Source organism: Sinocyclocheilus rhinocerous, unplaced genomic scaffold (assembly GCF_001515625.1).
Source record: "Sinocyclocheilus rhinocerous isolate Xijiao unplaced genomic scaffold, SAMN03320098_v1.1 scaffold62, whole genome shotgun sequence".
Lineage (NCBI taxonomy): Eukaryota > Metazoa > Chordata > Actinopteri > Cypriniformes > Cyprinidae > Sinocyclocheilus > Sinocyclocheilus rhinocerous.
Genome location: NW_015656585.1, coordinates 430,854 through 443,645, shown reverse-complemented (window position 1 = coordinate 443,645; position 12,792 = coordinate 430,854). Strand labels below are relative to the sequence as shown.

The 12,792-nt window shown below is 35.9% G+C and overlaps 1 protein-coding gene across 3 annotated transcripts in view; it reads left to right on the top strand.

The window, feature by feature from the left end:
- The first annotated feature begins 2,790 nt into the window (after positions 1-2,790).
- The window catches only part of LOC107720248 (neurogenic locus notch homolog protein 1-like), a 56,879-nt gene continuing 46,877 nt past the window's right edge, over positions 2,791-12,792 (top strand). For all 3 annotated transcript variants that reach the window (XM_016527897.1, XM_016527898.1, XM_016527896.1), the window contains exons 1-2: positions 2,791-3,091; positions 4,633-4,705. In XM_016527897.1, the coding sequence (XP_016383383.1) occupies positions 3,034-3,091; positions 4,633-4,705 (131 nt within the window). In that variant the 5' untranslated portion in view covers positions 2,791-3,033. The remainder of the gene's footprint in view (positions 3,092-4,632; positions 4,706-12,792) is intronic.

Genomic DNA, 12,792 nt, shown 5'->3' with positions numbered 1-12,792 from the left:
TATAATTGCAGCCTAACTTCAAAGCATGTCTGTTTTCTCTGCCTGATACTCCAAAGATCTGCTATATTCCTCCTGTGGTTCACAGCTTTGGAGCACAGGGACTTTCCAGTTGTGTTCAGAGAAAGTGAGAACGTGAATAACCTTTGTGTGTTGACTTTGCATTGCACAATTCCATAAAAAATAGATAGCAGCGGCCTAAATTTGCAGGTCCGTGGAGATGTAATTAGGACCTGACTAGAGTTCTCACCTCTTAATGAAATTAAGATCTTTTCCCTTTTGAGTTTTGCTGTTATGTTCATGTTTACAATACTGGTCAGTGTCAAAAACTATTAAAAAACTTTATTTTTATTTTTTAGGGGCATTATTTGAGCCATGAACAGATTTTCACAAGTATTTATACTTGTAATAAGGGCACGTAAACCATGGCACACTGCATTTATGTTAAATACTTTAACTGAAGAAGTTCAATCAGAAGAATTATGGCGGTTATTAATAACATCAAATGGCTCTCTGGTGGTTCTCCTTTTAACAACAGTCACCTTTAAGATGGTTGAACACTACAGGCCAACTAAGAGGCATCAATGCCTAAACCGGAGATATGTAGAATATGAAATGTAACTAGGTTATGTTATATAAATTTTAAACGTTAAATTGTATGATAACTTTCTGAACATAACAGTCTGACTCAAAACAAAATAGAATAAAAATGTACAGTTTGAGAAATAAAAATGTCAACCCCCAAACCACAGCATGCTGCATATTGTATATGTAACTATTTTCAACCCCTAAGCACGCTTTATCAGCAACCAGCATCACTCATGCAAATCAAACTGAGAAAAATCTGTAGCCTTAAACTGTATCTACACATGATAATAATTAGGTTATGCATGTTACTGTGGAAACTGTTACTGTTTTATACTAAAAGTCAAAATTACATTATCTTAAAAAAGCACTTGAACTTTCTGCATTTACTTTGCACTATCAATAAATCAAGCATAAAAAAAATATCTGGTGAATATGGAGGACAAAATCACCCATAATAATAATAATAATAATAATAATTACAAGAATAAGAATGCTTAAATAATAATTGGCATAAATAAATAAATAAATTATGTTAAAAATGATTTAGCCTACTCTTTTTATTAATTTATTTGTCTTTATTTTGGTAGATTGGTTCCCCTAGTGTACATTGTAAAAAATCCAATTAACAAAATATTGGAAGGGCAAAAATATCGAAGTTTAACAAATTTTCTTGCTTGGGCTTAGTTGAAACAAATTATATTAAGTCTGCACAAATATATTTTAAAAACACTAAATGAAGGATTATTTTCAAATCCAGTCAACATTTCAGAATATCAACTACCTGACTTAGACTGAATTTATCAAAACATATATATTTAAAAGGTGTAAACATTACCACTGGTATTTATCAACAACAGGCAGGACCGTTTTATTTAAAACGTAGGCCTATATATATTTATACACAAACATTGGGGACAAGACCACCAGAACCAGATGAGTCCTCTGCTCAATCTGACCTGTGTTGCAGCCTGTGCTGCAGGAGAATTGCGTTATTGTCCTCTGCATTATTGACAAACTATTTTGTCTATAACTGCTTTGACACAATCAGTACCGTATAAAGCGCTATATAAATAAATGTGACTTTACTTGATTTTATATACTGTAACACCTGGTTCATTTTTTTGACTTCTGTCTCATTTTAAAGATGTAATTGTGAACAGTATAGTAACAGTAACAGTATTTGTAAATGTTTGTTTGCAAACATTTTGTTTAGCTTGTTTAGTCTTTTTTTAGTTCATTAAACAAAGTTTTAACGGAATTTTGCAGTTGTATTACAGATGTAATGTTTATCAACTGAAGCTTTAAAGGGATAGTTCACCCCAAAATGAAAAACTGCTGTTAATTTACTGACCCTCAGTCCATCCAAGATGTAGGTGACTTTTTTTCTTCAAGTCTGTATGTTTAGTCTGTATGAAAAATGTTATAAGTGCAGACTGTTATTAAATAAAAGCTATTATGTGTTGTAATGTGTGTTTTTAGTGATTGAAAGACACCAGTTAATCATTTTTAATAATCTTGTTAAACTATAAAAATATATAAAATGTAATAACTAGTTCCACAGCAAATTCTTATGATGCCCAAATAATAAATCTTAAACCCTATTCGCACGGGATTAAGATCACAGACAACCTCCGCAATTATTACAAATGACTGGAGGTCACCAGGTAATACTAATCCCGTGCGAATAGGGCTTTAGTTGAGGTAACATATAAAACACATAGAGTAAATGATTACATTTTAATTGACATAACTTGCTGTAGTTTTCTAAATGTTTGACCAATTTAAACATTTTAGCTAAAAACTAGATAAAACTAGTTCAGTAAAGGTTGAGCCTACAAAATAACTACAAAACAACAACAACAACAACTAAAACTACAAAATAAGAATTCAGATAACACTTTGAAGAGAGAAATTGACTGAACGTAAAATTTCTGCGGATCTAGTTACTAAATAATTAGTTGAAGCAGCTTGAAATTTTTACAGTGTAGGCTTTAATCAAGATCCATATAAAACTCGATATGTCATGCGTTGTCTTTCGATAATGATTGAAATCTTAGTTTAAACAGCATCGAGTAATTTGGTTCTGAGATTTTCCCGTTTACAAGTTTTGAAATGCCCAACCGAGTTTAAAGGGAGGGCGTGTTTTTCCCACTGCCATTTCAGAAAGTTTGTCAAGTAAATGAATAGCTAGGGCTACAGCTCGTGAAGTGGTGTGGCGGAAGGAGCCTCTGGATGAGAGCAAGAGAATGAAGCCTTGAATGCATGATCTCTCTCATTCACTCATCTGAGACTGCATGAGCAGCACCGGAGTTCGCGAGCACAAGCCACAAAGTGCTGTTTTTGGATCTATTTGGAATAACTTACGTGATTCATTTCCTTTTCTTGAACAGACCAATGTTGGATATATGTTAAGCCTGCGTGGAATCCCACAACTATCCATAAGAAGGAATGCATCTTTTCCTCGTGAAACTAATTCTTCTGATATCACTCTTTACTTTGACGCAAGGTACGTTGCATAAGATGCCTTCTTCATTAGCCGCCAGTCGCAATTTCTATTCTAACATTATGCTTAACATGATTTCTAATAAATAGTCTACGTTTATTTCTGACATTTATTGTAAAATTAAACACCTTGTCCGAGAAGAATTCACTTGTTGCGCACTGATGTCAGTACTCCGCTTATTCACTTGTTTCAAACGGCATAAAGAGCAGACATGATAAATCGTTTGATATTCTGTAGACTGAACTTTAACTTTGTTACCTGTAACGGTATCACGAAGTATCTATCAAAACTATGTTGGACTAACACTGCTAACTTGTCGCTAGTTTAGTCTCTTACGCAAAATATACATATTTAGTAGGCATTAAAATTTTCGTACGGCGCTCGTAATGATACAGATTCGAACGCATCCAAATGTGTTTTTGAATCAGTTACACCACATGGCGGTTTCGATACTACAGTTCATACAGTGCAATAGTGTCAAATAGCCTATTGCTCTAGAGCAGTTTGACTGAAGTTGCAACACTTTTGCAGTTAGATGCTACCCAACGTACATTATGGCAAGCCGTTTGTATTGCTTGCAGCTATTATCTATTTTTATGTAGTAGCCTGCTTATTTGTAAATATTAATAAGTAATGTTAATATAATTAGGCTAAGTAGTGTCTTTTGTAATTTATTTAGTTACTACTGATAGGTAACGGTGTCTTAGAAGTAGGCTACCCTATTCATTACATATTAATACTTATTCAGTTGCTTTTAGTCACTTACCAAATAGTGACAAGTAACATTTCATTAATTTCATTTTTACTCACAACTATTCACTTCTGACTAGTATGTATGTTTCTAGTAGCTACATATTTTATTCTAGTATCTATTCAAGTAGCAGTATATATTGAAGTTTCCCTTGTACTAATCAAACCCATTTATAAGAATTAGAATATTCCAGTTATCACTAGTATTTTTTTTATAAATCTTCATAGTAAGTCCTGATTAGGCATTGTATGTGACACTTAAAAAAGCTATTTAACTAATAAGATAAGAAATAGTTATAGTGGCCAATTAAATAGACAGTCGCTATAGGAAGTTATACTAGCATATAATGAATACGTATTAGTGAAAAAAAGATACTAGTCACTTTGGATTGCTTACTTGTAATTAAATACAAGTACTTGTATAGACAATAAGTAAAAGTAACATAACAGATATTAATTGGTTTTAAAGAATAAATGTTAAAACAGCTTGCCATAATACATTCCCCAGAACAGCTGCAGAATGAAGAATTCTCACAGCAGTGTGCTGTCAAGTCCCTCTGTCCACAAACATCACTTTAAGGTGTTAGGAGTCACACTTTCTTTCGGGTTTTTGCCCAGTATCTTACCAACTTTTGCATAGTTTGGAACCAAACTGAAAATTTAAGAATGTGTATTAAATATTCTTATTAATATTTAAAAATTAAGGATGATATACCACCTTTGACAGACAGTATATATGGATCGACTCATGCAATACTTAATAGAAATTTATAACCCTGTTTCTATGTTTCCAGGCCTGGAATGCTCAGAAAAATGCCAAAATGGTGGTACATGTGAACCTACTGCAGACGGGAGGGGAGAATGCAAGTAAGTAATTGAACTCAATTACATAAAACTGCAGTTTCTGAACCACATCAATACCCTGTGGAGGAATTTAATACATTGTTTCAGAATTGCACACATCACTGATATGAAATGTCATTGTGATCCGGTTCCAAAAGTTTCAAATTTTCAGCGATGCATTAACAAACTGTTGTATACCAGAACACAAGCGATCAGTTTGAATCCCAACCTTCTAAACAAAAGCAAAGTGTGCTTCTCTCCTTGAAGAACATGTCCTCAGCAAATGAATGACATACACAACCTCTGATGAAGAGGGCCTAGGGCATCACCCCCCTCCGGCTGGTCATGAGTACGGGCCACTTCTCCAGCCCAAGTCTCGGAGACACCCGGAGCCCTAAATCTTATTTCGCTTTTCTTTTATGGAATGACAGCTGGGGTTTGCCAGAAGCTTGGCGACCATTGTACTCCAGTCTAGATTAATTCTGTGTGACTAATCTGTTTGAGGCTTCCCAGAATGCTTGAGGCCCCCCCTTGAGCACCCTGCCCCTGCTCGGGTGTTTTGTCCTATTTTGAATGCTCTTTCAATCTCTGTGATTTACATTAGAAGGACAGATGGCAGGAGAGTGTAATTGGACTGGATGTTTTCATAATTGGTAGCATTGCACCATTGGAAAATCAAGAGCAAACAGGTTGCCTCAGCTCGCATAGCATCACATAACTCTCATTTCTCTACTGCGCCCGAACACGACGGTCGACTGCTTCTTTGCTCTAATTGTGTTGGTCAATTTTCTAATAGGGTTAACTCTCTTTGGCCCTCTGTACTTTTTACTTCAGCAGTGATGTGAATGCGGGATTGGGTTGCAAGCATTTGGCCATGGTTGCATTGTCTTTCTCCGGCTATCAGTGAGTTTATCAGGGTGGCTATGGAGGAGCACACTGGCAGGGCTCATTTGAAGCGGGATGGTGGCGGCTTTGTTTTTGGTCTCCCTCAGTGGACTGCGAGCACATGGAGCCACGCTGGCAGTGGGCCACATCTTAATTCTGTCTGGCAGCCTCCCTGCCTCAGTCGGGCCACAAAGCCACCATTGTGCCCTATCATACTCAGACTCCTCTAATTAAACATGGAGATACAAACGAAGGCCGCTCTCCCGCTCAGGATGGCATGTTACTATGTCTAGTACCTTTTATCTATTGTTCAAATGCAACTGGTGGACAAACAAATGCAGACTGGTGGTCCTGCAACATCTGACAAACTTTGGCAAAAAGCGAGTTCGTAGGCCAGTTTTGGCCATGCTGTCCCTCTAATCAAATGGATCCATTGTGAATGCCCTCAAATGCTTTGTGACATTTTTCGCTTTTAGTCGCCGCACTGTAAATACTGAAAATGTGCAGTTGTTCTCTTAAAGAGGTAGTTCTCCTAAAAATTTGGTTCTGTCGCTATTTATTCGCCCTCATGTTGTTCCAAACCTGTATGACTTTTTTTTCCTTCTGTGGAGCACAAAAGAAGATATTTTGAGAAATGTCTCAGTGTTTGTTTGTGCATAAATGAAAGTCAGTGGGGTTTGCACTCCTTTTGACTGATTAGGGATGAAATATTCTTCAAAACATCTTCTTAAAAATGATTGAATGTAGGTTCAGTTGATTCAGTCATATTAAATAACATTTATAAATAACATAAAAAGATACACATTATTTTTAATAATTAATAATAATATTAGTAATGTTTAAATATGTATTACATAACATTTAACTAGTTAATTGTTTCATAAGAGATACATTTTTTATGTTACCTGACCAAATGTTATTAACTGTGCATGCAGGGCTCCTAAAACACACTTGTTAAACATTAAAATGTTTAGTTCACACAATTTTATCCAGACAAAAGGTAAAGTAAGAAAATAAGTAAAAACATTCACATTGCAATAATTTAATGTGCCACATGAAGAGTAAAATCTAAAACATATAAAGTGTAACTGCAGGTAGATCATTTTAAATCAAGTGTTGTTCAGCTAGTCTTATATTGTTTTGGGAAGATGTGTTGGTTCTACTTGACATTCCATACCAGGAATACCAAACACTCATATCTGGCACTCTGACAGGCTCGTAAAGGAGTGAGTGAGTCGTTATCTTTGACGCTTTGGCAAGGCCAGAAGACCAACTGACAGTAATACAAACCAGCCACCACATCTGAATTCCTTGTATGTATGAGGGACGGCAGATTTGAATCAAAAGGATTAGTGTTCGACAAGGAGATGAGAGATGCAAGACTGGAGGGAGATGAGGAGAAGTTCACATGCGAACTTCAGACCTTCCGACTATGTCTTTGATGGGCGGCTGTTGATGTAATGTGCAAAAAGAGCTCAGTGTCTTCCGATTGGGTCCCAATAGAGTCATAAAGATTTGAATACAGAGCTGAAAAACTGATGTCGGTGGGATAAACCTTGTTTTAATTCATCACTGACATGTATCCATCTAAGTATTCATCTCATACTTAGAGCTTAGTTGCAGTTTCGATCAAGTGTTTGTGGGTTGGAATTATAACATCTTGAAATAAACTGTTTCTTATTATTATCAATGTTCAAAACAGTTGCTGCCTAACATTTTTGTGGAAACAGTGCTAAGTTGTTTTTTTCAAGATTCTATGATGACTAGAAAGTTAAAAAGAACAGTATTTATTTGAAATGGCTCTTATGCTTATCAAGAATGCATTTATTTGAACAAAGATACAGTAAAAACAGTAATATTGTAAACTATTACAACAATTTAACAGTTTTCTATTTTAATATATTTTTAAATTATTGTTATTATCAATGTATAAAACAGTTGCTTCTTAATATTTTTGTGGAAACAGTGATACATTCTTTAATAAATAAAAAGTTCAATAGAACAGCATTTATTTGAAGTAGAAATCTTTTGTAGCATCGTAAATGTTATTACCATCACTGATCAATTGTTCAGTTTAATGCATACTTGCTGGATGAAAGTATTGATATATTTAAAAAAAATGACTTATTGACATAAGCGTTTGAATAATCTCTTATATATTTAAGTCAGTTTATGCAGGATACATTTTAATTTGCGTTTGTATTAGTACAGAGTGTCACTGTATATTTATGATCCCTAGTTTGTAAATTTGAGCCAAAATGGTTGTAATTCACACCCTGGGCCATGTGTGGTGTTTCTAAAGCAGTAATCCAGAATGTGTGGGACAGTTTCAGTAAATGCTCTGTTTGCTTTCTAGAGATGAGTTCCTTGCTGTATTTTGATACAGTGCCAAAGGAAGAGAAGTCTCTTATCATATCACCGCAGATGCTGAGTGTCCCATTCTTGGCAGCTTTATGGCACAGCTTAAAGGGATAGTTCACCCAAAAATGAAAATTTGATGTGTTTCGTGTCTTAGGACATCAATGTGTCGTCACGAGCCGTAGGGTTTAATTTGGATTTGTCTGTGCATGTTTTTTTTACTTTCATAGATTTTGTTACCATTGCCATGCATTATACAACTGATAGACTGCAATGGTTGGACTTAAAAATCATCATATGTGTTCTACTGAAGAAACAAAGTCACCTACGTCTTGGATGCCCTGGGGGTAAGCAGATAAACATCAAATTTTCATTTTTGGGTGAGCTATCCCTTTAATGTCTCGACTGACCAAAGTGACTTGTGTTGGTGAGTTGAAATCTGATTCTGCCCTATTTCTATCAGGAATTCAGCAAATGTTGATTGTCCATTCTGTTATTGCCAGATTGTGTTCTGTATGTACAGCTGGCCAAGTACAAAAAAACTAAAAAAAGCCAGCAAAACACACCAAGCGTGTGTTGTTTTTGTTTGATGCTTTTGACCTGAACCATCTGCATGTGGAACACAGCATTACAAGTGATCAGTATCAAGGTAAATAATTCACAATGTACAATGGCTGCTACTTACAGCATAATACCCGCTAATGCCTGTGGTTTTTCTATTCAGCCCTGGCAGTGGCAGATGTTTAGAAGTTTCCTCTCACATTGTCACACTGTCAGAGGGGTTGACGAGGATATTTTAATGAATAAATCCTCTTCCTGTTAAGTGTCCGGCATCATTCCACTCAAAAATGACTATTTAGTGCCATGAAGGACATCTGAATACATTAACCTTCTCTCTAGCCTCATAAAACCACCAGGAGCAACACTCATTAGAAAAGTACTGGGTCTGTTAATAGCTGCTCCCTGTCCCTCAGCGGAACTGTCGTTCCCATAGGGTCCCTCAGTACTAGGGACAAATAAACACAGGCGTAATGAACACTAACAGATGTGGGCCTGGAGGATCAGGTCTCCTCTGGTGATTACAGAGAGAGTGCGAAGAGCCCAGGGCCGTTGTTTCATAAAGAACAGACAAGACTGCAAAGACTCCTCAGAGTTAAACTCCCAACTACAGGAAATTAGGGTTTAAAAGAGAGTAGATTTTGCGTCATTGTCGCATTGCCCAAGGGAACAAAACAGGCCAGTGGTGCAACGATCTTCTTAACAACTATCTTACAGGTAGCCTCATCACACAAACGACTAATGCTAGCTAATTGCTGTTAGGAATGTTCTGGGCAACTTATTAACTAAGCTCTATTAAAGGCATTCAAGACATAATGCTGACAACCAAAGTAACTAATTTCAGCTTGTTAAATTCACAGTAAAATCACAGTTAGTAAGGTACTTACAATTCAAGTAAACAGGGCACTAAATATTACAATAAACTTAATATTAAATAATAGTTTAAATATAAAACAATAAATATGGTTTAAATGATAGTTTAAAATAAAATTGTTTAAATAATGTACTGGTTCTAATAGGACACAGAAGCACCATAAATGTAACATAAAAAGGGTCCATACAGCTTGTGTTGTCTTCTGAAGTCATATGATAGCTTTGCGTTAGAAACAGACCGAAATGTAAATTGTTACCGATAATCTTCCCCTCCAGTGAGCTGTTAACTTGAGAAGCTTTGCAACCGGAGCAGTCTGATTTATGAAAGAATCATTCAGGCTAGTTTTGTGAACTGGATCATGGCTATTTGCGTGGCTATGAGCTAGGGCAGACGTTAAGATTTTCTGTGAATAATGTGTGTAATTTTTGTAAATTAAATTACCATCACTTTTGATCAATTTAATGTGTCCTTGCTGGATAAAAGTATTGATTTGTTTAAAAGAAATGTCTCTTATGCTTATCAAAGATGCATTTATTTGATCAAAGATACAGTAAAAACTGTAATATTTAAAAATGTTACTGTTAACATGAGAAGCTCTGCAACCGGGTCTGCAACCATAAATCAGTCTAATTTATGAAAGAATCATTCAGGCCATTTTTTGGGAATAAAGTGTGTAATTTTTGTAAACTTTTGCAAAAATTATATCAACTTCAGATAGACATGGAATTTATTGCATGAGTAGGCCTAATATGGATTAACTTTATATGTTATACATTATACATTTATGGTGTTTTTGTGTCCTTTTTGAATAAAATAAAATGACTTTATATAGAGAAAAACACAGCAGTATCCCCACCCCAATTGTTGGCTTAAATAATAAACATTTAAGCAAGAATTCATGTACGTGCTTTAACAAAAACACTAGCTTCATTTCTAGTTGCCTTTAACTGTGATATTTGTTTTTTGTAAGAAAGAAAGAAGGAAAAATAGATCTGTGGTTATTAACATTGTGCACAAACACTGTTGTAATAAAATATTCTTTAATTACACTTGTAGTATGATGTTCAAACATCACAGTGCTGTTTTGGACATTCATTCATTGTCCTTACAGCCACTATTTACAGTATTCTTGTAGTTCAACCATGAAAGGGCCTCCAAGTTAGACTTTAACTTTTTGTTGTGAGAGACAACCCCCTTTACTTTGTGACCTTTAAATGGCAGATGGCAGATTGGAGCGCAGTGGGTGGAAACCCCCTGTGTTTCATCTGGCTGAGGGTCAGGTGTCAACAAAGCATCTGCTCTGGCCTGGGCCAGCATTGCAGTGCTAGTAAAATCCTGTTGTCATGGGCTACTGGTGGCCACAGAATGAATCCCATCACTTTTTAGAGGACAAAGGGATTTCTGAGAGGATGGTGAAGGTAGAATAACAGTATGGGGTCATTCTCTGGTCACAGAATCAAACACGAACTAGGTCTGTTTACAGAACCTGTGATTTATTTTTATGGGCCTTTTCTGAGTTAAGGATGGAGATTTGTAAATGGAGATTGTTTTTTTTTTTTACTTAAAAGGATTTGGGGAATGCTGCAGATTTTAATATGCATAATTATAAATCTGGCTTTTATCAAGTGTCAAGAAATGCACTGATGGTTTTATAGGACACAAGCAAAACAACAAAAATGTTTTTTCGTGCATTTCCTGTTTGGGCAAGAGATTTGAGATGAGAAGGTTAAATACACTTTTAAATCATCATATTATATAGATTTGTACAGATTTTAACAATACACTGAAATATTTTTCAATTAATTAAAAAGGAACATCAAGCAACACATGGAAAATTTAAATTAAAAGCCTCATTGCTTTTGTTCTCTTTAATGTATTTTTATCTTAGTAGGCTACCCCTTTGTGGCCTAATGCCACTTTAAGTAGCTTGATTGCTAACGTGACAAGCATTTGCCAAGTTAAAGAGCAAACTGGCAGGGTTTCCTACGGAGGTCCTTAGTGTACTTACTGTAATTCCCTAATGTGTGCTTTACTAGCAGGAGCCAAGGCTGACTAAGTGCCCTATGTATTTACCCCCTTAAAAAGTGGGACTGTTTGCCAGGATGGGCAGGTCTAGTAGACTTTCAAAGGTGGTGTGATTTTCCGCAGGGTGCCGTTAAGTGAGGCTGCCAGGCCTCTCCATTGAGGAGTGCTGTCAGGGATGGGGACACAGAATGGGGTGAATTTTTTATGTTAAAGGTTACATTCCAGTAAGGCCATGGACTCCTCCCTCAGGCAATGCAAAAATCCTGTAAACCAGGTTCATATTCTTTGTCTCAGAAAGCTTGTGAGTCAAAGGTCCATCCATCATGGAATCCTACTAGACATGTTTTGGGAAATTAAACTGAAGAACAACACAAGAATTTGGGCTTTTAGTGAGCTAGTCTTGTCAGACTGCTGTGTACTTTTGAAAGTGTTTGGAAAATTTTCTTCATTCCACATAATATAGGGAATGGGCTAGATAGATGTTTAGTTTGGCAACACTTTAGATTAGAGAGCACATATTCACTATTAACTAAGAGTTTTCCCTCACTAGACTCCTAATTAGCTACTTATTGATAGGAAGTAAGGCAGTTGTTGTAGTAGTTATGTTTAGGTATTGGGTAGGGTTAAGGGATCTAGAATATGGTCATGCATTAATATGCACTATATAACAGCCAGTATGCTAGTAATATGCATGCTAATAAATAACCAATTAATAGTGAATAGTGTTCCCTAACCTAAAGTGTTACCTTTAATTCTGACCAAAAAATGTATGCAGTTTTTAATTGCTGTAGTTAAGTTAAACATATCTACCCCAAAGATAGTAACCACTAACTCTAAATATTAAATCCGCCAATGAAAATAGTTTTGTTGGTTGAAAAGATATGTGCTATTACTTTTCCAAGTCATCCAAATACTGATTATTGTCTACCACACAATAAAACAGAAAACGGCACAATTTCTTCAGGAAATGTACAAATCTAGTAGACTGTTGCTCTACTGTTGTCCACTACTATCATAACAAAATTAACAATTGGTCTAACTCGCATGCTCTCTAAAACATTTTCCTCCCTCCTTTGTCCTCCTCCTCTCCCTCCTTCATCAACTCTAACAACTGACGACTTTGCTACGTTTTTCTTTAAAAAATGTAAAACCATCAGTGCACAATTTTCCACACCACAATCAGTCAAACACATCTTACCAGCAAACACACACTCGTTCACATCCTTCTCTTCGCTCTCTGAGGCAGAAGTCTCCAAACTCGTACTTTCTAATCATCCTACTACTTGTTCGCTTGATCCTATTCCATCTCATCTCCTTCAAGCCATTTCTCCTGCAGTTGTACCTGCACTCACTCACATCATTAACACATCCCTTCACACTGGTGTTTTTCCCTCAGCATTTAGACAGGCTC